The sequence below is a fragment of the Homalodisca vitripennis genome, chromosome 1 (assembly GCF_021130785.1).
Source record: "Homalodisca vitripennis isolate AUS2020 chromosome 1, UT_GWSS_2.1, whole genome shotgun sequence".
Taxonomy (NCBI): domain Eukaryota; kingdom Metazoa; phylum Arthropoda; class Insecta; order Hemiptera; family Cicadellidae; genus Homalodisca; species Homalodisca vitripennis.
The window spans coordinates 80701839-80728464 of record NC_060207.1 but is presented as its reverse complement, the minus strand read 5'-3'; the positions used below and the strand labels follow the sequence as shown (position 1 = coordinate 80728464).

General features: G+C 32.4%; 1 protein-coding gene across 1 annotated transcript in view; it reads left to right on the top strand.

The window, feature by feature from the left end:
- Positions 1–26626, top strand: part of LOC124367727 (dynein axonemal heavy chain 2) — a 184276-nt gene that overhangs the window by 82329 nt on the left and 75321 nt on the right. Inside the window, exons 45-55 of the mRNA XM_046824842.1 lie at positions 2124–2241; positions 4335–4471; positions 5950–6105; positions 6247–6455; positions 7533–7718; positions 12659–12857; positions 16574–16652; positions 19648–19793; positions 20442–20625; positions 22891–23000; positions 23528–23643. Coding sequence (XP_046680798.1) covers positions 2124–2241; positions 4335–4471; positions 5950–6105; positions 6247–6455; positions 7533–7718; positions 12659–12857; positions 16574–16652; positions 19648–19793; positions 20442–20625; positions 22891–23000; positions 23528–23643 — 1640 coding nt within the window. The remainder of the gene's footprint in view (positions 1–2123; positions 2242–4334; positions 4472–5949; positions 6106–6246; positions 6456–7532; positions 7719–12658; positions 12858–16573; positions 16653–19647; positions 19794–20441; positions 20626–22890; positions 23001–23527; positions 23644–26626) is intronic.

Sequence of the window (26626 nt, the reverse complement as noted above, 5' to 3'; positions counted from 1 at the left end):
CTTGTTAATAGTTTGTTTGAAACAGCCATTTCACCGCCACTACACAGAACACACAACTTTCAGAACTAACCGATCGCACAGTAAAAAAACTAAATTCACTTGAAGCACAAACAAAGGTAGGTCAGGTAGGGAGGTTTCATGTCGCGACTTGCTTACGGCGCCAGATGCCTCAGAGGTTTCATGTAGTGACTTGTTTTCTACTCCGTGCCTAACTTCCTGCTGCTCACCGCGTGAGTCATCAAACTACTAGATTATTTGTTTTTAATGAATTTGTTAGAAATTTTCGTTACATTATGCAAACTTTATATGTTGGTTTAAAGTATCTAAATATTTTTATTGACGTTATGGACTTATAAACGTAGTATACATATGGTAGTACAATAAAAAAAATCATCATAAGCGAGTCTAAAATATTTTTTCAAAGTAGCAAAAAAGTACATTTTTTAGAAAACTTTAAGCTCAATGCGCGAACTAAAGATTTTAATTAATATTTTTTTTCTCTTAATCAGCTCGATAACACACAACTTTTGAGCCCTATTAGAACTCGATGCTCGAAAATTTAGTTTTTTCAGCCCACCCCACTGTACATCCTGGAAACAGTAACGTGTGCCCACATCAAGACTCCAGGCAGAAAGGGGTGAGCAATTCCATCACTACAACACCAGATGTGCCACTGACTAAACTGCCTTCCTGTGCACCGACTCCGCAGCACTGAACATAAGCCAAGTTACATCGGCGCCAAAATGTGGAACTGTTTGCCAGAGATGCTGAAAAAGGTGGATCAACAACAATTCGCTCGTCACTTGAAGACCTGGCTTCTCAATCGACCCTTCTACAGCATCGAAGAATTCATGAGCTGGCAAACTCAACCGGACTTTTGAAAAATTACTCAGAATTGTACTTGCTCCTCAGTAATATTGTATGACACTATACTTATCTTGATGATAATGTAATAAAGATATTTTTGATTTGATTCAGAAGTAGGAAAATAAATGATGCCTTTATTAAAGAGGTGAATTTAGGGCTCTCTACCATTCAACCCTAGAGGACGAACTTTATCAAGAGAATTAAATCAAAGTTAACTATTTTATTTACAAGAAACACACAATTCTTCAATAATTTTTTACACTGAATTAATTTCCACAAAATATTTATACTGTTTCACATTGTTGTTTGATTCACATTTGACAATGACATTTTGGATGTCGAAAGGATTTGTGTTAGAAAATTAAATAAAAACCTTATAGAGAAATTAATTTGTTTTCCATTAAGAAGAGCTTTTCTTCAATGAAAAAATTAACTATATTTTAAAGAAGAAATTTAAAGACAATCTTGTCTTGAATGTGTGGAGACTGTGAATAAAAACTGATAAAAACTAATAATATATCCAAGGAGAGGAACACTATTTGTGAGATCTAGACTTTAACAGAGAGTCCAGAAGGATCTAAAGCAAAATACATCATTGCCAAATGCGTAATTAATTGTTGACCAAAACTTTGAAAATCCTAGTAAATACCTAAACTCTGCTTAATTTTGAGCACTAATTTAAAGCTAATGTCATTTCGTTGGACCTAGACTCACACTTAATAACATTTAATAATTAAGAAGAATGCTATCCTGCATTTGTTAGCAGTGCACAGTTACATTAACAGTGACAAAGAGGTTCATAGAAGTAAAAAGCAATTAATGCACATTAAGACAATACAGTTTATCCAACTTAAACTGTCAGTTAAGTGTGTTTTTTATCTAAAAATATTTTTAGACCATCTTAAAATTGCACAACAATATTGGAATTGTCATAAAGAAAACACAAACTAATCATGAAATATATTTAACAAAAGAAATGTTATGTACATCTATAATGGTAGGTAGTGTTCTTTTTAGCTTTTTAAAGAGCAAATAGCTGGGGAATGGAATGGAACCATTTTCCAGCTATTACCTTCCTTCTTTTATAGGTTTCTAATTTCAGTTAAGAAGCTGTAAAATATAAATAAAAAAAATCTTAATTCAAATTGATTAAAATTATTTTGTCATTTTTTATCATATGTGCTTAAAATCCAATAGTTAAAGTATTGTAAAATATTTCTGGAATGCTACTTAATATTAGTGGATGTGCTTTCTAGGAGTACCCAATCAATCCTAAAGCACTCAACCTGGGAGAGCTCTACGGAGAGTACAATCTGGCCACTAACGAATGGTTGGATGGAGTCTTGTCGGCTATCATGAGGAAGACTTGCGCAGGTACTGTCTGCAGATATTAAATTTTTATTTTCAATTTATAATTTTGGTACAGAATAATGTGTTTTCTACAAAAACTACACATACAGATCTTTGAATCATCCTAAATATGTTGAGAAAAGATTTATGCATTGTGTCTGGGGCTAATATGTTATAAGTGCTTTATCTTTGGAATTTTAAAGGTTTGAGATTTTCTTCTGTTGATCAAAATAAGGTAAAAATATTTGTAATATTATGTTTTGTAAGGTATGTTTGTAAAGTTTTAGTAAAAAACAGAAAGAAATTGACGACAAGCTTTTGACAATATGATGAAAGTGATACTGATTGCTGTTGTCACATGTGTTGTTGATTGGTTAAGCTTCAGCCAATTTTGATAAAGCTCTGCTCCCTCAATTTACCTGTGGAAGTGAACATTATTATCAGCAGTTTCAGTTTAAATTCTGTTGACTGAAGGTAGTCTCCAAAATATTTCAAAAATTTAATTATGTTAAGAACGTTTTGTTACACTACAGAAACTGGAAAACATAGGATTTAGTTAGATGACACTGGTTGTGTAATCCTAAGAACTATCACAGTAGTGTCTTCTATATAAATAAATAGATTGTGTTCAACAACTATAAACATAAATAAATACAATTCACCCACAAAATTGAAATCAGAGGAGTTACACTCTTATGCAGATGGACCGAGGGATTCGAGTAAGCAACTGAGGCTCTACCAGCCATCCATGAAACCTTTATGTTACCTACGAATTGTCATTCTGTGATTTATTTAAAATAAATAAACTATCTGAACACCTTTTATTTGAATATAACCACGAGATAACTTAATAAATCAGTAACTATTACAGTTCTTGCCTCTTGGGCCACGAGAATACCTAAGGATGGGCTTTAAGGGAAAACCCAATCAATGTTCTTGGAAAAGAAGCCCCTCTACCTTGCCCCCCATCAAGTGACCGACTGCCACCATGTGCAGATCCCTTAGCTCATCTGTACTAGACTGGGCTTCATTGTGTTAATGGAATTTTCAAGTCATCCTTGAAGAGTTTGATAGGAAACAAGCCAGATTTGTAATAATAATAATAAATTTGTTTATTTGTCGTAAAACATGTTACATGCATTGACAAAGTCTAATTCAGCTACAGACTAAGTAGCATTGTCTCTAAATAATATTTAATAAGTATAATACATAAATATTATATATATAACAATATAAGACATTAATTGTCTAGTTGATAATTATACTAGTTATATTATGAGTTTATCTTAAAACAATCATTAAAAGTCTATTTTGTTAATAGAAAAAAACTCATCAATATTATATAAAGGGTTTTTTAATAGCCATTCATAAAGTTTATTTTTATAAATTTTTTTTAAGAGGGTATTTTTCTATCAAATGTTTCAATTTGTTATACACCTTCAAGCCAATTATAACATGACTATTCAAAGATTTGCTCAGTCGACAATATTCAATTAAAATGTTATTTTTGTTTCGTGTGTTATAATTATGTGTTTGTGTATGGTTTATTAAGTCCTTATTATTTAAAATGTAAACAGATAAGTCAAACAAATATAAATTAACTATTGTAAGTATTCCTTGGTTAATGAAAACAGGTTTACAATGATCAAGATATTCAGCTTTACCAACAATTCTAACAGCTTTCTTTTGAAGCACCAGTATTTCCTGAACTCTAGCACTATTTCCCCACAGTATTAATCCGTATCTCAAAATTGACTGAAAGTATCCAAAATATGCAGTCCGAACATAATTTTCACTTATGCAGCAAGATAGACGTCTCAATAAAAAAATAATTCTAGATAATTTAGTAGACAGAAAATCAATGTGAGGTCCCCATGAAAGATTATTATCAATATGAATTCCTAAAATTTTGATTACACTACTTGATTCAAAATTAAAAATTAAACTAAACTAATTTGGATGTTGTTAACTCTGAATAACTATATTGCTGCTCAATACTGTTTTAAAATCATATTTCCTCTTTACTCTCGATTTTAACCAGAGTGGTAAAAACATTCAGTATGTCCCCGAGGTAGTTTGTGTTGTATATCTTCACTGTAATATGTGTCAATGCTCAGATGAAGGCAGTGATGAGAAGTGGATACTGTTTGATGGTCCAGTAGATGCTGTCTGGATAGAGAACATGAACAGTGTCATGGACGACAATAAGGTGTTAACACTGATTAACAGTGAGCGGATAACGATGCCTCCTCAGGTTAGTTTAATTTTATTTTTTTATCGCACAATTAAAAGTTTGACACAATACTATTTCACAATAGGTAAACAGGATTAGTTTTAATTTTAAGTCTGTTTTGGCAGAATTTTCTTTTTTTTTCAATCTTTAGATTATTGTTGAAAAGCTTAATTAATTTATATCCACCAAGCTCAAGGAACAACTGAAAAATAGATTCAGCTTGACCTTATCAGATTGTAACAATGTTGCCATATTTACAACTGACCTTTTACACCACTCTTTAAAGCAGAAGATGAGAAAGTAATAATTTGTGGTAATTAGCTCACCTTAATTCATGATCTCTTTCAGCCTTATTTTATCTCATTTCAATTTTATATTACCATGCATTATTGTGGTTACTAGAGCAGCCCACACCAGATCAGTTTTGCCCACCACTATCACTTGACTTTCACCCTATGCTGTCTGCTTGATTTACATGTGGTCTGTAAAACAGATGATTTTATGTATATTTGTTTATGTTAACATCTGGTAATGTTTAGGCAGATAAGTAATCTTACACGTAAAACTGGCAACAATGTTAGGTGGGGGTGTTGAACGGGTATTCAGAAACACCAGCCTGGTCCGACTATTTTCATGTTGTCTACAGCTCTAGTGTTTATTTGTCTGTCATCATTTCCTTGTGATCTATTTGAATGTCTGATTATATGCTTTAGTATACGACTTAAATACAGTGGAAATTTTAAATGTACTCCTCCTTAATCTACAATAGTTTACTTCTTATCTTCAGTTGACTATTAAATACTTTATTTTGGTGTGGTTGATATTATCATCCTTAATTGTGATTTGGAGGTGGAACTAACTTACTTCATCAAAGATATATGTTTTTATACTACTTATTTATAATAGAATACTTTGATATTTTTGCTCTAAAGTAATAACTTTTTTTAATATTTTAAAAAGTTTTAAATTATATTCAATTTTATTTTTAACTTTATTCAAAATGTATATTTTAAAGATTGTGTATGTTAAAAATACATTTGATTTTATTAATATTGTGAACTAAAGTAGACAATAAGGGACCTATTTAAGACTGTTTAACTAGTTATCTTCATATCATTAAGATTTGTGTCTTTTGCGATCCATAAAGTTCAACTAATGGGAATAATATGTATAAAAATCAAATTAAAGGGGTTTATTTCTAGATTAAAATTGTATTTGAAAGTTACTTTACAGGTAATAAATACACTGCAAATTTTGAGATAGAATGTTTTTAAATTTCAATTCTAAGAATGAACAAATAAAAAAGTCATGCAGTAATGTATTCAGCATAAAACAGTAATAGACAGTTGTGTTTCATCTTTAGATATGTAGAATAAAGAAGTAGGAAACATTTAAATTTCAACTAGACACTATAACAGTATATTATTATATAGAATTTCAAATAAAAAAAGAGGAATGACGTTTAAAAATCACCCATAATAATGATTGTCTGTTTTTAGGTATCACTGCTGTTTGAAGTGGAAGATTTGGCTGTAGCCTCACCGGCCACTGTGTCTCGGTGCGGCATGGTGTACAACGACTACAAGGATTTTGGTTGGGAACCCTATGTCTCATCTTGGCTCAGTAGTTACACTAACAAAACTTATGTTACCACTGTAAGTGATTTTCACTTTGCTTTTAGAAATAAATAATAAAGTGTAAAGTGTAGCCTTGGACATTCCCTTTACATTTGGGACACACAGATCCATTATTGATTCCTAACCTATCTAATGTTCTGTCCATAATGTGGCACACAGATGGCAAAGAACTTTGACACATACGTGGGGCCCATGCTGGAGTTTGTACGGCTGCAATGTGACCAGATAGTGGTGATACCGGAACTGAGTGCCGTGGCAGCTTTGTGCAAGCTGTTGGCCATCTTGACCACTGAGGAGAATGGATTCGTTGCCGATCCTCCTGAAATCACACAGTATGAGTACTACGCCCGGCTCTGGTTTCTGTTCTGGTTAGTGACTTAACTAGAACAGCTTGTACAATTAAACAGGATGATATATTCCCAATTTTTATTCAGGCATTATGTTGTACATATTTAATTTTAAGGTTATATAATATACTTGTATATAATACTTGTTAGCATTAAATTGTTAAAACAATCTTGATCACTTCATTAGCTTGTGATTCAGTCCAGCATTTAATATTATTACTTTACAATTCATAAGGTGTTTGGCTTTTCTTCTCAATATTTCTATAATGTGAAAATGTGATGGCAATTTAAAACAAATAGAAATATTTAATCTGAGTAATTTAAAGTAAAGTTAATTAATTTAAAGTAAACATGTTACTCCATGAAAATGTTTGGCTACAAAGCTTTGTATTTTAAATAACACTAAAAAACATTTGGATGCAGTTTTATTACTTGCCACACAGTCTATAAGGTCGCCTTCTGTATGACACGAAAAATAGTGTTGTGTAGCTTATCATCACTGACAGTATGACTCTTAAAACATGATTTTTATAAGTAAATCATCCATCAAGATAAGTGCCTAAACCTTGGTTGAAATTATAATTAAATCCTCCCTACCTACATGTATTTTCTAGCAGTCTCTTGTATCAATAATATATTTCTGTATATTGCAGTGAAGGTATTATACCTCGGTATCTCCCTAGCAATAACATACTATGTTAACCCTCAATCTGCCTGAGTTTACCTCATTCTCAATGGAGCCTGTTATATCAGTCTTCTACTTCAGGGTGAAGCAGTAAAAGCATTTAAATTAGTTTAAAATTTAATCTTTGTATAAAAAGTTGGGGTTCGAAACAAATTTTTGAAATATTTGTACCATCCTTGCTTTCGGTAATCAGTATCTAAATTTATTTTGAAGCTGAGTAATTCTGAGTCAATTTCCTCTTCTAGCATAATTGGTGCTGACAATTGAAGACATATCGTAATCAACTTTGAATACTATATGCTGGTTAGTGATGTTCACATCCAAATAATAATAGTCCAAACTTAAAACAAATTCTTATTCACTTTAAAACAATCCTGTGCTGTGTTATATATCTGAATTAAAATCAATTCCAGCATGATCTGGTCGCTGTGCGCTGGAGTGAATGAATCAGGTCGCAGGAAAGTGGACACCTACATTCGGGAGATGGAGGGAGTGTTTCCACTCAAGGACACTGTTTACGAGTACTTTGTGGATGTAAAGACACAGAACTTTGTCAGCTGGGAGGTGGAGTTGTCCTCCTCCTGGAGATATGATCCCGAGTGAGTTTTATTATTTAGTTTTTAAACGTTACTTAAACAACATTAGTTAAATTTATATAATAGTAAATGCCATTAAATGCATGATAACAGACTTATTATTTAATGACGGAAAAGATTTAAAATGTTATCATAAAAAAGGCTAAAAACATTAGATACCTCAAAGAATAAAAATACAGATTAAATGTAATTTCTAACACTACATTTCATTGTATATTTCAACCCTTTTAAACATCAAGTAATCAAATCTACTATCAGGGGCGGCCCGTGATATACGCGAACTACGCGGCCGCGGGTGGCGCCGCGAGGAGAGGGGCGCCGTGGGGGCGCTGTGCACGTGCGCCCTGCACTGACTAATGCACCGCTACCCGATACACACGCCCCACCCCTTACGCGAGTGACATGGAACCGTCCGCATGACTCATATGTCTATTTCTGTTCGCAGTCTGAGTCTCGCAGTTACGTTACGGTCACTGTTAGCGCCGCTTCGCAAGCACCCTCGCCATGACAGCTGTCTGTCTTACTATTTTATATAATTACATTGATGTGCGTTGTACTGTAGTAAGTTGTAAAATTAATGCCGTTTTTAATTAACACGAAATGTCGAGCAAGAAAAAAACATCTGGAGCATTTAACCGCAAAAGAAAGTTGCAGCAATCTAAAGAAGATGAAAAGCAGTGTAAAGCACTGCAAAGGTTTTTAACAAATCCACCATTATGTGCAAGTGCATCAATAAGCGTAGAGACAACCGAATTAGATCATGATGTGGACAATAATTTACCAATAACTGAATCTGAGGTTCTGCCTGGACCGTCAACCAGTCAATTCCATAGTTATCTAGCTACAGAAACACCATTTCTACCATCAAATATTGATTGTGACGATTCTGTAGCCGCCACCAAAGTTGTGGATGATGATTTATTAGTTGATACAGTGATGTCGTCGTCATCTTCATCTACGTCTGTTGTTACGCATAGTCAACAAGTCATTGAAATTGTAAGTTGACTTATTTAACTTACTTAGCATTTTTAGGATAAATAGGTCCAGCAATAACCTCGGCCAACTTAGTTGGATTATTAATCATGAATATGATATGATTAGGCCTACCGTTTCAATATGGTGGCCGCAAACAAAAAACACACAAATGTTTAAGCCCTTATTTGACTTTTATTTAAACCAATTTTTATTTTATACCACCATAACATAGATAGGTGTAAAAGATGTTTTAAAAATGTTTACTATATTTTAGTTAAACCTAAATAGGAAGGCCTATTTATTATAGACTATAATAAAATATAGATATAAATATTGCATTAAATATTTGAAATCCTGAAAAGGGTAATTTAACAGAGTTATCACACATCATACATCTCTTGCGATTACACCACGATGCCAACTATAATGTTTTGTTTTGTCTTCCAGGAACCGAACAAGGACACAAACACATTACCTGTGATTTCAAATGATTGTGGGAAGTGGCCACCCAAAATAAATGACGAGGTACGGAAAGTGCTTGTTGAACGAGGGCCTCAGCAAGTCACTGACAAAGAGTTTCCTGCGGACAGTAAAGGTAGGAGATTTTCTTCAAATCATTACACAAGGAAGCTGTGCAACGGAGAACAAGTTCACAGAAATTGGGTACTATACTCAATATCGAAAAATGCAGCATTTTGTTTTCCTTGCAAACTGTTTGGAAACACGAATTCTCTTCTTGCTAGTGACCAAGGGTATTCTGACTGGCAAAACCTACACAAGACTTTGACCAGTCACGAGAAATCCTCTGCTCATGTTAAAAACTGTACGTTTTGGCGTGAGCTCTCTGTACGTTTACGATTAAACAAAACTATTGATGAAGAACATGAAAGACTTATCCATGCTGAAACTGAACATTGGCACCAAGTCCTGAAACGATTACTGTGTATAGTACAGTTTTTGGGGACACAGGGGTTGGCCTTTCGAGGGAAAAAGGATGTTCTTTTTGAACGTAACAACGGAAACTTTTTAAAATTGGTAGAACACATAGCAAAGTTTGATGTTTTTATGGCTGAACATGTGAGAAGGATCAAATCAAAAGAAACACACGTTCATTATTTGAGCAAAAATATCCAGAGCGAGTTCATTCTGTTCTTGTCAGCCAAGATCCAAGATAAAATCTTGCAAGACCTACAGCAAGCCACATATTATTCGATAATATTAGACTGCACTCCTGACGTTAGCCATACTGAGCAAATGACGTTTGTGATAAGATTTGTGAAGATTACTGAAAATGAAGATGTGGTAATTAAAGAACATTTTTTAGGTTTCATTCCTATTAAAGATTCATCAGGTGAAGGTCTCACAGAAGCATTATTGAAAGAACTAAAGAACGAGGAATTCCTTTAAAAAACATGAGGGGTCAGGGCTATGATAATGGTTCGGCAATGAAGGGAAAGCATGTTGGAGTTCAGAAGAGGATCCTTGATCTAAATCCTAGAGCATTTTATGTTCCATGTGGAAACCACTCCCTGAACTTGGTAATTAACGATGCAGCTCTGTCTTGCAATAGTGCAGTAGACTGTTTCAGCACCATACAAGAAATATATAACTTTTTTTCTAGTTCTACTTAAAGATGGAGTATTTTGCTGAAAAACGTTTCGAGTCTAACAGTCAAACCACTCTGCAACACTAGGTGGGAAAGTAGAATTGAGGCATTATTACCCTTGAGGTACCATATTGAAGAAGTATATGATGCATTATATGAAGCTTCTCAAGACAAGAACCTTGATGCATTTGGTAGACATACTGCCGTAGGACTAGTAAAAAAACTGCAAAGCTTCAAGTTTCTGTGTTGTATTGTAACTTGGCATGAGATCCTGTATAAAACAAACATGGTTAGTAAACTGTTGCAAAAGGTCACAAATGATCTTCAAAGTTCAATAGATCTTCTTAAGAGTGTAAAATCATTTTTGGAAACTATGAGATCTGAAGAAGGACTAAACAGCGTCATTACTGATACAAAGGAACTTGCAGAAAAAATTGATGTTGCAGGTGACTTTGAACAAGAAAAAACAGTTAGACCAAGAAGAGTTAAAAAACAATTTTCTTACGAGAGTGAAGATGAAGCTGCAAGTTCTGGTAAAGATTTGTTTAAAGTAAATTTCTTCTTTGTTGTGCTTGATAGAGCAATATCCTCGTTAAAGGAGAGATTTGAACTGATGGAAAACCATAGTGAAGGTTTTAAATTTCTCTATGATATTGCTAGCTTAGGAAAAGCATGGAGTGAATCAGAGTTAAAGAAAGCCTGCAAACACCTTGAAACAGTTTTGAGCGGTGGTGATGGAGATGACAAACCAAAAGAATATGACATTAACGGAGATGAGCTGTTTGATGAGCTTCAAATCTTTGGACCAATGCTGCCCCCTACAAGTCACCCAGCTGGAGCGTTGTCTTTTATAACCAAACGTGGTTATGTGGATACTTTTCCAAATATTTTTGTAGCATTGAGAATCTTGTTAACGCTGCCAGTATCCGTGGCCAGTGGCGAAAGAAGTTTTTCCAAATTAAAACTGATAAAAACTTACCTACGATCAAATTTGAGCCAAGAACACTTAAGTGGTCTAGCAACCTTGGCGATTGAAAATGATGCCCTAAATGAAATGGAAACGGACATTCTACTGCAAGAGTTTTCAAAATTAAAAGCCAGACGAATTCCTTTTTAATTGCAACATTGAGTATCTTAATTGTAATTATTAGGCTATTATTTTTTAATTTGAATTGTCTGTAATACAACCTGACGTTTAACAATGACTTGTACACACAATATTGATTGTAGACGATTTTGTGTTTTCCATCATACATCACATAACTTAAACTTAATAATGTAATGTATCGTAATTGTAGTCTACAATGTGTCACTGTATTTGTAAATGAACACTGGTAAATAAACATAAACTCTGGTTTGTCAGCTATTTTTTTTTTTCTCCTAATTTGTTCCCCTTTGTTTACTATTTAGGTACAAGGTATGTGACATTTACCGTTCTACGGTGTAGTGTATGACGGTTTATTGGGGGGGGGGGGGGGCGCCAAAACTACTGTTTGCTTACACTATAAAATTAGCTAGGGCCGGCCCTGTCTACTATGAACCTTTGTTTCAGTTGATTAAGAAGAGTTCTGTAACAGATAATTAATATTATATAAGTGGTATTATATATTGTGTTTTTGATAGTTACAGTATAATTCTACAGGAAATCCTGTTGAAGGAAGAAAATTTTAAATATTATTATTTGTCAGTTTTGTATACTTCTGTAATCTATATGATAGCCACAACTAAACTTTATCTGCAAAATCAAAGCTTTATATTAACGCCTTTACTACAACTTTAGTCTGACTGATCCTCATTAGTGTGCCTACTCTTAGATCAAAAATTATAGATACCAGATCTTGAACAATGATGGAAAACTAAGTTAAGTAATATAGTTAAAAAACAGGAGTTACATTAAAATTTAGCTTGTTTATTTCTCAATTTAGACACATAACACAAATTATTTACAAACCATTACAGTTTTTATTGTTGGTTAGAACAAAAAAAGGTACTGGTTTTTGGTGCTGTTCAACCAAACTGTAACTTTGAACATTCATAACTCAGAAACTTATGATCTGATTAAGACCAAATTTTTATACGAAATAGGTATAAGTGTACTATTGCATTCAGAAAAAATTGTTATAAAATTACCATACTAACTTTTATTCTTTACCAGGTGGAGTTCAACCAATGCAGTGTTGGTCTCGTTAAGGAACTCTTTACCAATATTTAAAATGTTTAATTTTTAACACAGATTTAATTGAGTAGGTTCTGTTAATTTATAGTGGCTGGTGTCTGCTTGTTTGAATGTGCAAACCGACACTGGCAACACCACCCTATATTAGTCCAAAGAAAAACATTAGGCTGTTTCACTTTTTTGCAGACTACCATTTTTCAAGATTGTGGTGCCAACGGTGGACTCTGTACGTTACGAGTACTTCACATCAAAACTGCTAGCAGCACATCACCCTGTGCTGCTGGCGGGGGTGGTTGGCACAGGAAAGACCTCCACAGCACAATCAGTGCTACAGCGGCTTGACGACACCAAGTACTCTTTGCTTGCCATCAACATGTCTGCTCAGGTACAGTTGCGTAGCACTACAACCCTGTTAGACATTTGAAAAATGTGAGATAGTGAAGTTGGATCCATGTTTAAACTATACAAAACTATTTTTCATTTAATTTTTGTTTTTTTTATTTATTTACTGCTTCAATAGCTCTCCAGGACAACTTGTCTAGTAATCTCTGTATTTGAATGAAATAAAGTTGTCTATTTATTAAAATACAAATTCAAATTCTTTATTGTCACAGTTTACATAATACAGGGCGTTAACACGAGTAACTTGACAAACTTCTAATGTGGTTTCTTCTCATCAAAATAATGAAACAAATTCATATAAATATATGTCCAAAAACGCTTTGTTAGCAAACTATGGCTAATGAAAGATTTCACCCAATTTTCTGGGATAGGATGGAAATAAAGCAAAACTGATGTTTTATGGTGTAAAGTTAGGTATTAAATGTATTGGATTTCCTATAAAATTAAATTAACTGAAAAATTGAATAAAATATTTCCCAGACCTGTAAGAACACCCATATCTGAGATATCAGACAAAAGGTGCAAAATTCTGTCTCGAAAAACATGATGTTTTAGATTTGAAGTACTTAATTAAATGAGTAGTAAACACACAAACTGTTTAACCAAAACTTGTAGAGAATTTAATTCTGAAGAGGATGATGTAAAACAGGCCAATAATAAACAAACACAAGGTTTAAAAAATTAATGTTTAATGAAATTAATAAACACGAAAAATAAGACAGAAAATACAATATCTGTTTATTAAATCAACATTGTTTGTAATTTTTTAAACTTTGTGTTTGTTTATTATTGGATTATTTTACATCATTGTCTTTAGAATAAGCTATCTACAAGTTTTGGTTAAAAAGTTAACATGTTTATTGCCCATTTAATAAAGTGAGTGTACTTCAAATCTAAAAGAAATTGTTTTTTGAGACTAAATTTTGCATATTTTGTCTGATATCTCAAATATGGAATGTCTTATCAGTTTTGCTTTATTTCTGCCCTTTCTCAGAAAATGAAGCAAAATCTTTTGCTAGCTGTAGTTTGCCAACAAAACATTTCCTGACACATGTTTATATAAACTTTTTCATTATTTTTATTAGGGAAAACCACCTTAGAAGTTTGTTGGGTTACTCATGGGTCACCCTGTATACATTCTATTAATCTAGCACAACTGGAAGAACAGGTGACATTGTCAAGGTATAAAATAGAACTTAATATTACTACCAGTTATCAAATATCGTCAAAGTCAAATATTTAATTAAGTATGTTGTTGTACAATTAAATATGTATAATGTTATTAAATTATTGTATAACATAGATATTCTTCAGTAGAGTAATAGTTTTTTTCTTTTAACATATCTGAAACTTTTATTTTACACTTTCTTGTTTAAATCTAGTAAGCAGCTTATGTATAATTTTCTTCCAAGATACTGTGTTGAATTCTCAAACAAAGTCTATGAATTGGAAAGTGCAACATATCTGAATTTCTTGTATTATAGTTATGGTTATAGTGATTTCTTGAATATAAGAATATCAAAAGAGAGCTTGAAATTCTGCCTTAAAACATTAAACGTCTCAGCACAAAAATTATTTTTCAAACAAGAACACATCATCGGAAAAATCAATGTCACAATCAAAAAGAAAAAATAAACACTCAAACACTAACTAAAATGAGTAAAAACGTTAAGTAATGTAGTAATAAAAAGAATAATGATTAACTAGATAGATGAAAACATCAAGCTTTCATGGGTTATAAGTTAAATAAGGTAGAATTGAGTATGCTTCGACTATCAAAGAATTAGTCCTTTAGTATTAATGCTAAAAGAAGCTGTTTACAAAAATCTTTTATCATCAAGTAAACTGTCTTCTTATCCAGTTAACTTTAATGAAGTACGGAAAGTTGAGTGAGCGAAAACACCAACAAATAAAATAATTCTGAGCTACAGAGGGAGTTGCCAGAATATTTACATATCACACAATGTTGAGATGAAGTTTATGTTTTCTTTCATTGAACATACTATGGAGCCAGTTTGTCAAGTAGATGGTATCTAATTACAGCTAGTTGTGTGTAGGATCTGAATATAACATCAATTGAAATTATAAATGCAGTACACAGTGTGTAGTTGTATTAGCGACCTTTGCCAGACAGGATGATTGCAAGGCTTGGTGCGTAAAAGAATTATACATTTTCTGTAAACATAGACTTTATACATAGTGTCTCGCCTCCATTTGCCTTGCTGTTGATTAGATAGGCTGATATTTTATGTATGTCTCTTGTTAGCTCCGGCTGTGAGTGTAGTTACACACTGTGTTCTGAAGTTATGTATTTAAATGTAATACATGACTGGAAGGAATTATATGAGTTTAATAATAAATGATAATATTGAGTAAGGACAGAATTCATAATAAGGTAGAAGTACGCAATACCAAGTTTCACGTAAGTAGCTTTGCTAAGAATAAAGTGAGGGACATTCCCTGGAGGGATATGCACAATCTTTGAACCCAAAGTTGTCTCTGTAGAAATACATTTTCAAGCATGATTTCAAGCCTAGAGCTCTATTTATTCTAGCAATATAATGTGGACAAACAGAATAGAAATTTTATCAGGTTCCAGAATTATAAGCTTCAGTAATGCTCAGCCAAAACCCATAGAGCAACAGACACCATTGCTGACTTAATGTTGCTAATTTAGAATAAAGTTTCATACATTTCAATTCTATAGCTCAATTCTCAATAGCTGTTCTCAAGGTAGCTTGAGGACAGTTAAAACTCACTAACATTCAGCCAAATCCTATGTAGGGACATCCATGCAAAATGTTTAATATTTAGCTCTGTTTGTTATCAAAATATTCTGCAGACAGACAAGAGATCAATTTTGCCAATCAAGTCTTAGGCAATTAGGCAAGTACAGGAAAACTTATAAAATGTAAAATAACTCAGTCTAATTTTAGGATAATGTATTGAATGCTAATGATTTTTATGGGTCAGATGTTAATGTGCTGTATTCTATGTTCTGTGTTAAATCTTACATATTGTCTCATTGGTCATTGGGACAAATCCATTTTAGTGATGTTGGTTGTAAAACTGAGAATGTCACAGCCAAAGATGGAACTCTAAGCTTCACTTACTACATCATTGTGCAAAACTCTTAAGAACTGTATAGGAATTGTAACCAGTAAACCCATTAGATATTTTAGTCAGATATTCTGGTGGCTGCTACCAGCTTCTTACATCTATAACATTGTAGAGTCTTGGGTATTGTTAACACAAGCTCATCTACCCTGAATTTGGTGTATGTAGCTGGTCTAATATGAGAAGTGTCTTTGGTTATTATTACTGTATTTTAAATGGACAACCTACAGACAAAATATACAATTTACAGGCTAGTTATAGTATTACAGTCGTTCTATATATAATTTGTGTCATACAGTATTGTCTGTATCACAATGTCCAATATTTATTAGAAGAATAAAAGACTTTCTACCATAGCAGACATAATGCTTGACTCAAGTGTCAATTTTGTGGCCTAGAATACATTTAAAATTCTACTCAAATTTAAAATGTTGAGTACTTGCACATCTATAAAAGAAGTGAACATAGTTATAGATTTATTTAACCTGTAAATATATGTATTCTGCCATTTTGGTACATTTTATAATAATGTGGAATAGGGTTTAGACAATCAAAATATTCCTTTTCTTTTCTTGTTTGCAGACAACTTCAATAAATGTTCAAGACTTTATTGAAAGCAGAGTGGAGAAACGGACAAAAGGAGTATATGTACCTGTTGGAGGTGTGTTGTTATTTTTGTTGATTCATCTTAGCATGTTTACCACTAGCTACATATAGTGCAGTCATTGAAGCGAAAAAATACGGTCTTACCTCCGAATTTTTTTTACTGTGAACCGATTTGCATGAAATTTTGGAATTAGGCTCATCTTACCCTTAACTTCAAAAGTGAAAAATGATCTGGAACTCCGCCTATTATTTTTAAGGGGTGTAAACAAACCCTTAATGGTAAAATCGACATTGACGCCATTTTATCGCTAGAAAACATGTTTAATTAGTAAGTGGTGAAATTTTAAAGTGTTTTATAACACAATTACCTCATACTAAAATCATTTTCAACCCCTTGAAACATCTTACAACCCTTGCAAACAACCCCTAAATTGAAAAAAAAATCGCAAAAAAAAATACTTTTGGTATGATATAAAAAGATGTAAGTATAGAGTTAGTAATATTTTATATTTTCTACAATAATTATCAAATTTTTAACCCCCTTTCAACCCTTGAAAACTACCCCTTGATAAAAAAAATTGTTAAATTTTTTTTGATAAAATGAAAAGGATTTAAATATTATTCCACACTCTCGAAAATGATTATCATATTCTTAAGCTTTTCTACCATTAAAAACTACCCCTAAATTTAAAACAGTAAATATATATGATTACATATTATTTAAAAATAATTTAATTTTAGAGTAAAAAATTGCCATTTATTGGATAAAAATATTTACGAAATTATACAAAAATTCATTCACATGTGTTTATATATACATATAAGAAAGTTGGTATGTATTCATGCCTACGTTTCCAAAATATATGAGCCATATTATGTATATATATATACACATTACAATAGTTTTGGGTCTCTATTATACTGCGTACTTTCACATTGCTCCAAATATTCACACTCCGAAATTTTCACTAATTAAGTAGAAAAAAATATAAGTTTTTTGACCATAACTCCTTCAATTTTCATGCTATCACAATTTATAAAAAACCATTGTAAAGGTAATTAAGAGAGCTACAACATACTTTTATTGCAATATATAGTAAAAAACCTTTTTCTCAGACGGTGAAGGGTTTAAAGGGCTTAAGAGAGGCTGTGATTGCGCTGCCACGCGCTCTTTAAACAATAATATTTCCGTCAATTTTTGTTTTACAGAAAAATCAAAAAATCCAAATTGTTTGTCAGAAATATACCTACATTTTTCATAACTACTCTTTTATTCGTATATGTCGTCATTTTTGAGATATTATGAAAAAAGGTGGTTTTTTTAAAAATTTGAAATTTTTTTTAATCGTGACTTTTTTGAAAAATATGTGTCCCTAAAGCAGCCAAACTGATACAATCTATTAAAATCTTCATAATAAAGTTGATTCTAGGCGGGAATACGATTAATTTTTAATTTTGGTGGAAATCGCACTTATGAAACCCATTGATTTAAAAGAAAAAAACATTAGATGCTCCTCTTATTTGCAATACAGCCTCACTTATTTTACGTGCAAAAGACTTTTAATAGTGCTCATTTTAAAGCTTACTTCAAGCACTATAAAAACTCTTTTTTATTAGAATGCCTAAAATGCATCTGCTCGCCGCTAGATGGCATTGACCCACATCGATTAAATTTCAGACAAAATAAAAAAAAACGGCTATGATTTTTAAATATCTAGCTTAATATTGCAACTTAGAATACTTTATAAAAAACAAAATTGTTCATTGTTTTACCTGCTACAATTGTGTTCTTTATACAATTTTCGATTTTAAAAAACGTATATTTTTGGAGATATTTGCAAAAAAAAACGATGAAAAACGTGAAACAATTGCGAATTTTCAATTGCCAATAACTTGAAAAAGTATTGGATTTTTCGAAAAAACGTTATAGATGATCTTTTGCTTAAAATTAGGCCTTCTATCGATATCCGAGGTTTATTTTGAAAAAAAATAAATTCATTCCCGAGAAGGGTGGCAACCACCCCCAGGGTGGTTGCGGAGTTCAAATCATTTTCACTTTTGAATTTTAGGGTAAGATGAACCTAATTCCAATAATTTTATGCAATTCGGTTCACAGTAAAAAAAATTCGGACCAACAATGCTTCAATGACTGCACTAATATCATTAATACACATTCTAGCTGTCGAGTGTTTGCTTTGGGGTATTAATTCCAAGATTGTATAACATAATTGTGATTTATTTTGTTTTATAAACATTTTTCATTTTTTTATTTGCAAACATGTATGAGAACATATTCCCCACAGTTTATATTTCATGTCGAGAATTTAAATTAAAAAAAGTAATAACCTTATTTATACTGTCAGAGTTAACATTAAGTTAACATCAATTATACATAGCTGGCACTTAACCTGATTGAATTTTAAAATATCATCAACATAACTAATTGTAACTGCAAAATGAATAACTATAAATGAATTAAGTGTAAAATAACTGTAAAAATCACATATCACCTCAAAAAGTGATAAAAGTAAAATCTTTATGTGTACAAACAAATTATACAAATATTAAATCCTGTATGGAATGTAAAAAACTTGTTTGAACATTAACTAATTTACTGTAATACATGCATCTAAATGAGCTAATTAATTCAAATCTTGTTTTATATTATATTATGCTTTTAAAAAATCACTAAATTAAATGAAATTTAATCTATTTGATATATGTTCTGTAGTTTTCAGGTTAACGGCCAAAAATATTATTATCATCAGTCGGAAGTTATATTCTAAGGATGGCATACCTAAGATTACACATTAAATGCAAAACCATCATCAAAATTCAGTAATATCATGGCAAAAACTAAAATCAAACTCACTCTATAACCCATTTTGTTTTTTCTGAGTAAAATTAAATTACTTGTGAATAGATTAGATTGTTGATACACAACAAAACTGATGGTAGTGAAGGACTAGAGATGCCCACTGCACACTGTTAGCTAGCATATGTTACTAACTATAACTAGCTACAAAAATAATAACTAATTGATTTTGTAGGCAAGACAATGATAACATTCATGGATGACTTCAACATGCCAGCCAAAGAGACATACGGGGCTCAGCCTCCATTAGAGTTGATCCGCCAATGGCTTGACTATGGCTTTTGGTACGACAGGCAGAAACAGACCCAGAAGTTTATCAAGGTATATTTTATCATAAATGTAAGGGTGGCTTGAAAATTTAGTGACAAGATACACAGTACTTAATTTTATTATATAAATAATGCTTATTTTTCAGTGTAATCTCTTTTAAGTATTATACTCTGAGCTCACTGCTGCTCCAATTTTTGTAACTATTTGAAATGATAGGGTTGGTCAAATTCAGGAAAATATTTTATAAAATAAAGAACTAACTATTGTAATCCCATACAAAAAAAGTCTGATGACATAGTGATGGCAGTGATGTTGCCAAATCACTACTGATCACCAGCTGTTCCCACTATGACATGACAATACTCAACTACTTTCTGTTTCACTTATATGTTGTCTGCAAATCAGATGAATGAAATCAAATCTATACTGATGATGTTATTTTACTACAATAGATGTTGAGACGGATTGGTAATTTTCAACACATGTAAAACTGACAGCAGTGTTGGGTACAGGGTGTAGAAGGGTGCATTCAGGCATCAGCTATCATTGGACTATTTTCGTTTGAGCTGCTCTCACAATGTGATGGCTGAAAGTGGGATTTATCATATTTTTCTAATCAGATCATTGTGATTTTCCATATGACCTTGAGTGTCCATACTTTGATACCATCGTCTCATCATCTGTTTTCTCTGTATACAGGGTATGTTATTGTTGAGTGCTATGGGACCACCCGGGGGAGGCAGGAACCATATCAGTGACCGGTTGCTTAGCCGTTTCTGTACGATCAACATGACATTCCCTGCTGAAGCTCAGATCATCCGAATTTATGGAACCATGCTCTCTCAACATCTGCAATTTTTTGATGAACTCGTCAAGCATTCTTGTAAGTTTGTTAACAACTTGAAAAACATTGATAAAATGAATTCGTGCATTTGTTTTTTATGAACTTTTTGGGTAAAAACTGTGCCAATTTCCAATCCAATGACTGCCTCGTATGTAATTTTTATGATTATACTTCATGTGTAGTTTTAATTAAGAAATCAGCCTTTGCAGTTTGTAATTTTGTTTAGCTTTGCAACATCATATTTTTACATTAGCAGTGAAAAGGTTTAATCCAATATGTATTGTTGTAATGTAGATACCAATTCATCATAGTTGTTGTAATTTTAAAATTTACCAATTTAATAAAGTAAACTGATTACATGTGTTACTATGTCATATATTAAAATGTAAACACACTGTACTCAGTTCGTTTCAAATTATTTATTCTGAAATTTTCTTATCACCATCATGGTTACTCAAAAGACCAATGTAAAAATGTTTGTTAATGCTTAGTAAAAACCCATGGAGTAACTGACAAACACCATCATCAAACTTTGTTGTTTGTTAAATGAAGCTTCAAGCAAAATTTCAAGTTTATAGTTCAGTTTGTTCTCGAGGTATTGTGTGAATAGACAGAGACATAGAAATTAAATTTTGCCAGCCCCTTCGAGTGATAGGTTTCTTTTAAGCCTCAGCCAATTAAATTATAGAGTTAAATTGCTAAACAATTGTTTATTAACCACACTCACACTACTAATGGTTCTAATGTGGCATATATATTACAAATAATTGAATTTTAAATAATAAATTGTATACATCTGGTAATAATTCCATATTTAATTAGTAAAATTTATTAGTGTAGTACAATAGTTAAGAAAGTATGTTATTGTTAAATTCTCCATTTTTGCATACTATCCTGATAAATAAATTATTTAAAATTTGTTTCCTATAAACAGATGAATACTAATTCACTAATTTAATCTAAAACAAGCTTGAATGGCTCCTTGAGAGTGTTCTTTGATTTAACCCTTTGGGTGCCAAGGGCCGATATTATCGGCTCACTATATTTAACCAAAGCGTGCCGAGAGCCGATATTTTCGGCCCTTTACGTTTAACCGAAGTGTGCCGAGAGCCGATGTTTTCGGCCCATTACGTTTAACCGAAGTGTGCCGCGGGCCGATATTTTCGGCTTTGCGATTATATTACTTTTTTAAATCATATAGTAAGCGAATCTTCATAACAGATACATCAAACGAAAGAGGAAGAGTTACTTAACAAATTGATAACAATTGTTATAGTATAAGGTCCAGGACAGTATGTGTCAAGTGCACCCGGGGTTGCCACCTTGACTGTCTCCCCCGCCACGAGTCTAAATAGACTGAACGTTTATGTAACAATGTATATATTTTATATAGAGACATTTCTTTGCATAGTTTTTTTATAGACTTAGTAACATTTTTCAATAGGCCTATGCTATAGACTATAGGCACTAAAAAATAGTGAGTGATTGAAGATTGGACTTTTTCTGCCTTTCAATAACTGAGGGTGAGTAAAAGCAAATAATATAAAAAATAGGCTATTTGTCATGATTTTTTTTTTTTTTTGTGAACATGCATTAGGGTCCTAACCAATGTTTTTCAACCATCTCAATGCTAGTTTAATAAATATAGTTTTGTTTAGAAAAGTCCTTACAATAACATGCCCTTACATTACATTGTCAATATTTTAGCATTTTAGTCCAAATGTCCATATATTTATTAAAAATCTTATAAAACTTTTATTTCTCAATATTTCTTTCTGAAATTTTCTATATTGGTTCATAATTATACATACTAATGTAAAATGTAACATATGTTTACATAAATAGTAAAATAATAAAAGTTTTCTAATTAAAAAAATAAAAAATTTAAAAAAAAATTATTATTTATTTTTTTTTTTTTTGTTTACTAATTTATATTTTTGGATATTATCATGAAACTTTGTTATTACATAACAGTATATTTCATAACCTACAAAACAAAACAAAAATTGTCCATTTATCAGTATTAGGATAGGAGTTATACAATTTTTAGTCTAACATAACAAAATAGCTGTTTTGTGCTTGGCACACTTGGCTGTTATAGGCCATTTACCACTGGCACTCAGGAAACACCCACAGCTCACATGCATGGCATTACTCAAAACGAATCTTGAAATTTGCTTGGCATCCAAAGGGTTAAACACTTATTTTAGAAGTTTAAAACAATCCTAAACTATTTTAACACTTTTCAGCCCCTTAATTAATTTATCATTGTATGTGTTTCATTTTATATTGTAAAATTTTCAGGTGAATCACTAACTGGTATGACGATTGAAGTATACAACAATGTTGTTGCCAAAATGCTCCCCACTCCAGCAAAAATGCACTATTTGTTCAACTTGCGAGACATATCGAAGGTAACCAATATTAATAGTATTGTATGTTCAGATCAAAACATTTTACAAAAGATGTAATGGAACTAGTTTGCATTTTTAAGCTTCGTTATGAAACAGCATGCAAATATTATATTAATAAAAATTATTAGACATTCATATGCTGAAACTTCATAATAATAGTTTAAGTATCATGTATCAAAATAATTTCTGTTATTATATACAGTATAGACTATAAACACTTTCAACTATTATATCAATGTTTTTAGACACTGTATGTCAGACACATGCAACAATATCAGATTACAGAAAATATTTATTTACAATAAGTATGATTCAAAGATTATGAATGTGTTAATATTGCTGTTGTCCGTGGGATTCAATGGAGATTTTGTGAGGGTAATCCATTTTTGTTGAGTAAATCAATGCAATCTGTCATCCATCCATAAATCTTGATTTTTAATACAGTGTAGCATAGTAGTTGCAATGTTGTTATACATGATAGGACACAGCAGATAAATGATTAATAATTATATTAATATCTTCCTCAGATATTCCAAGGCCTGTTGAGGAGTAACAAGGAAAATCTGAATACCAAAATAGCCTTTCTTCGACTGTGGGTTCATGAAAGTTTTCGTGTCTTCAGCGATCGACTTATTGATGAAAGGTATGCTACTAAACAAATTTTTAAATTTTATGGTTATAATGTTTTTTTTTTTTTAATTATGTATTACTTTTACCGTGTAAGTTAAAAGTATGGATACACTCTGTTAACGTTTTTATGGATGAAGGTGGAGGGATGGAACTGGGACACCTTTCTAGGACATAGAAGTGAACTTTTTAATCACTGTTTCAACTTTGCCCATTTCCCCAAACTGGGATTTTGGAGGGGTGGCTCAAAATTTATAAATGTAAAGACCCACTAGGTGACACCTCATTTGAAAGGTCTTGATAAAGGAAGATGAACAGTGGATATTAGAGCTTTCTATCTCAACCCAGTACAAAATGGCAGCTCATTGAAATTAATTAAGTTAAATGCATAGATAAGATGGAAAAATGAAACTCAGGACACCCCTCTAGGAAACAAAAGCTAACCATTTCCCAAAATGGGCTTTTTGGGGGGCAGTTTAGAATTTTCAAATGTAAAGTTACAGTAGTATTAGTAATTACAATTACATTAAGCAATAAAATGGCTAAAACTTACTAACCTGTATTTTTATATCAAATGTTCAAACTTCTGTCCCAGAACATTTTGACAGTGTTCTAGAATCTTGACTGCTGTAGAAACTTGAAACGGCACACTGTTTAAATTCACACGGGACTAAAGATAACTGTGTATGTGGTAACTAAAGATAGATGTGGCGATCTTGGTGTCCACTCAATACTTTTTCTTCTGCCTATCCAGTGATTTGGAAAAATATTGTTTAAATACTCACATACAAGCCATAGTGTGTAGGTGCCCCATCCTGCTGGAAAAAAACTTCATTACAGTTGTGGTTGCTACTTGGATAGATAAACCTTGTTTTTTAACATTTCCTGGTATACTTCAGCATTAAGGTTTCTATCAATAAAAAAGGGTCCAACAAACTGATCCCTCATAATTCCAAGCCAAACGTTTAATTTTTCAGGGTACTGGGTATGTTGCTCTCTCATCCAATGAGGGTTAACATCAGTCCAATAACCAGCATTGTGTCTGTTAACATTATCATTTAACATGAAAGTTATTTCATCTGAGAAAGCAATGTTGTTAAATCTAATTGTATTATTACCAATTTTCCGCATCATTATTTCACAAAATGCAACTTGACGATCAAAATCGTCCTCACTTAGCTCATGACCTAAACAAATTTTGTATGCTTTATAACCACTTGCATGTAATACCTTACAAACTGATGTTTGAGATATACCTTATTTTTGAGAAACATTTCTTGTTGAGGCATGAGGATCTTCTACGATACACTGTAAAACGTGAATTGACAATACTTTGTAGCCGATTTTGGTTATCCAGGTTTTGGATGGTTTTTTAATGCTGTCTGAAAACATTGGATTGTTTTTTGAACTCCTGATTTAGATACAGGGTTTCGATTGTGATAAGTGTCATGAAATACATTTCTTACTTCATTATAAGATCTCACCCGGTCTCCGTAGCCTCGCTTTATCAGGATCATAATACGCTCTTGTTCACTTAACACTCCATTTATGTATATATATATATATATATATATTGTGTTTACAACAGAACACCCAGCAGTGTATGTGGGCTACTTCCCATACAAGCAGAGTATTTGTCAGTGCTAATGGGTGATGTATGTCCCTCAACTTTATAATAATACATTCAGATGAATAGATAACTCTAACAATACTGTCCACCATACAATGATATTCTATGAATATAATAAGTAAAAAATTTTAATTTTGACATGAACAAAAATCAGTGCCCAAGATCATTCAACCCTAATGTTTAACAGTGAAAATAATTATTAATGGTTCAATTGGTAAAAAATATGAAAAACTTCACATGGACTTAGGCTAGGACTTATAAACTTACCAGTGGCGTAGCGAAGGGGGGGTCCAGGGGGTCCGGACCCCCTCCCCGAAATTTTAAGACATATTAAAAAATAAAGCATGGAACAGGAGAAAAAAGGACAGTTATCATTACTCTTGTCTACAAACATTAAATTGATTGATTTCACTGATTGAAGTGACCGTTGTTAAAAATATAATTGTCCTTTCGTTTAAATCATAAAGTGTCAAACGATACTTTTGGGCTCGGTCTTTCGGATAGTGTAGTGTAATCACGGTATTTCTATAAGGCGCGGTCACGTGACGTCGCAAAGTAACCTGAACCGTAACACGGCGAACAGTTTAAATTAGCGACCACTTCGTTCAAATTTGTCGTGGGGACGTAAAGTGACTACATAGAATTAAGTTAAGAAGTTGATTTTAGGTGTCATTAAACTGTAAACGTGTATATAATTATCGAAAAAATCACTTTCGGTCGGAAAATACACTTGAAAAACTCTACTGATTAGAACTTCAACTAATTTGGACTTCAATGATTGAGGTAAACGTGGGGTTTTCGATTGAGTTAGGCGACGATTTTTGTTATCATTAAACTGTACACCATACCTATATAATTATCGAGAAAAAAAAATCACTTCCGGTCGGTAAATACCGAAAGAAAAGCTCTCTACAGATTCAAGTTTTGCCGATTTTGGATTTCATTGGTTGAGTGGTTGAGGTAAAAGTGGTACTTAGGATTATGTTAGGACGGTGATTTTAGGTATGAATTCAACGCCGACTAATACATATATAATTATCGAGAAAAAAAACAATTAAATCATTTTAAATTAGCGACTTTCTTCCTATGGAGTCCCACAGGGATCTATACTTGGACCAGTCTTGTTCCTTGTGTACATCAGCAGGCGGAACTCATCGCTCCTGAGAGGGAAAATGGTCCAGTATGTTGACGATACAACGCTCTGCATTAAAGCTCCAACAAAACATGAATTAGAAATCATTTCCTTTTTAGAACTGAATTCATGTATTCAGTTTTTTTCTAAATTAAATCTGAGGACCAACAACTCCAAATCAAATGCACTAAATTTATGTTTGCGGCAAAGAGAGATTGAGGATCACGCTGCTGTGAT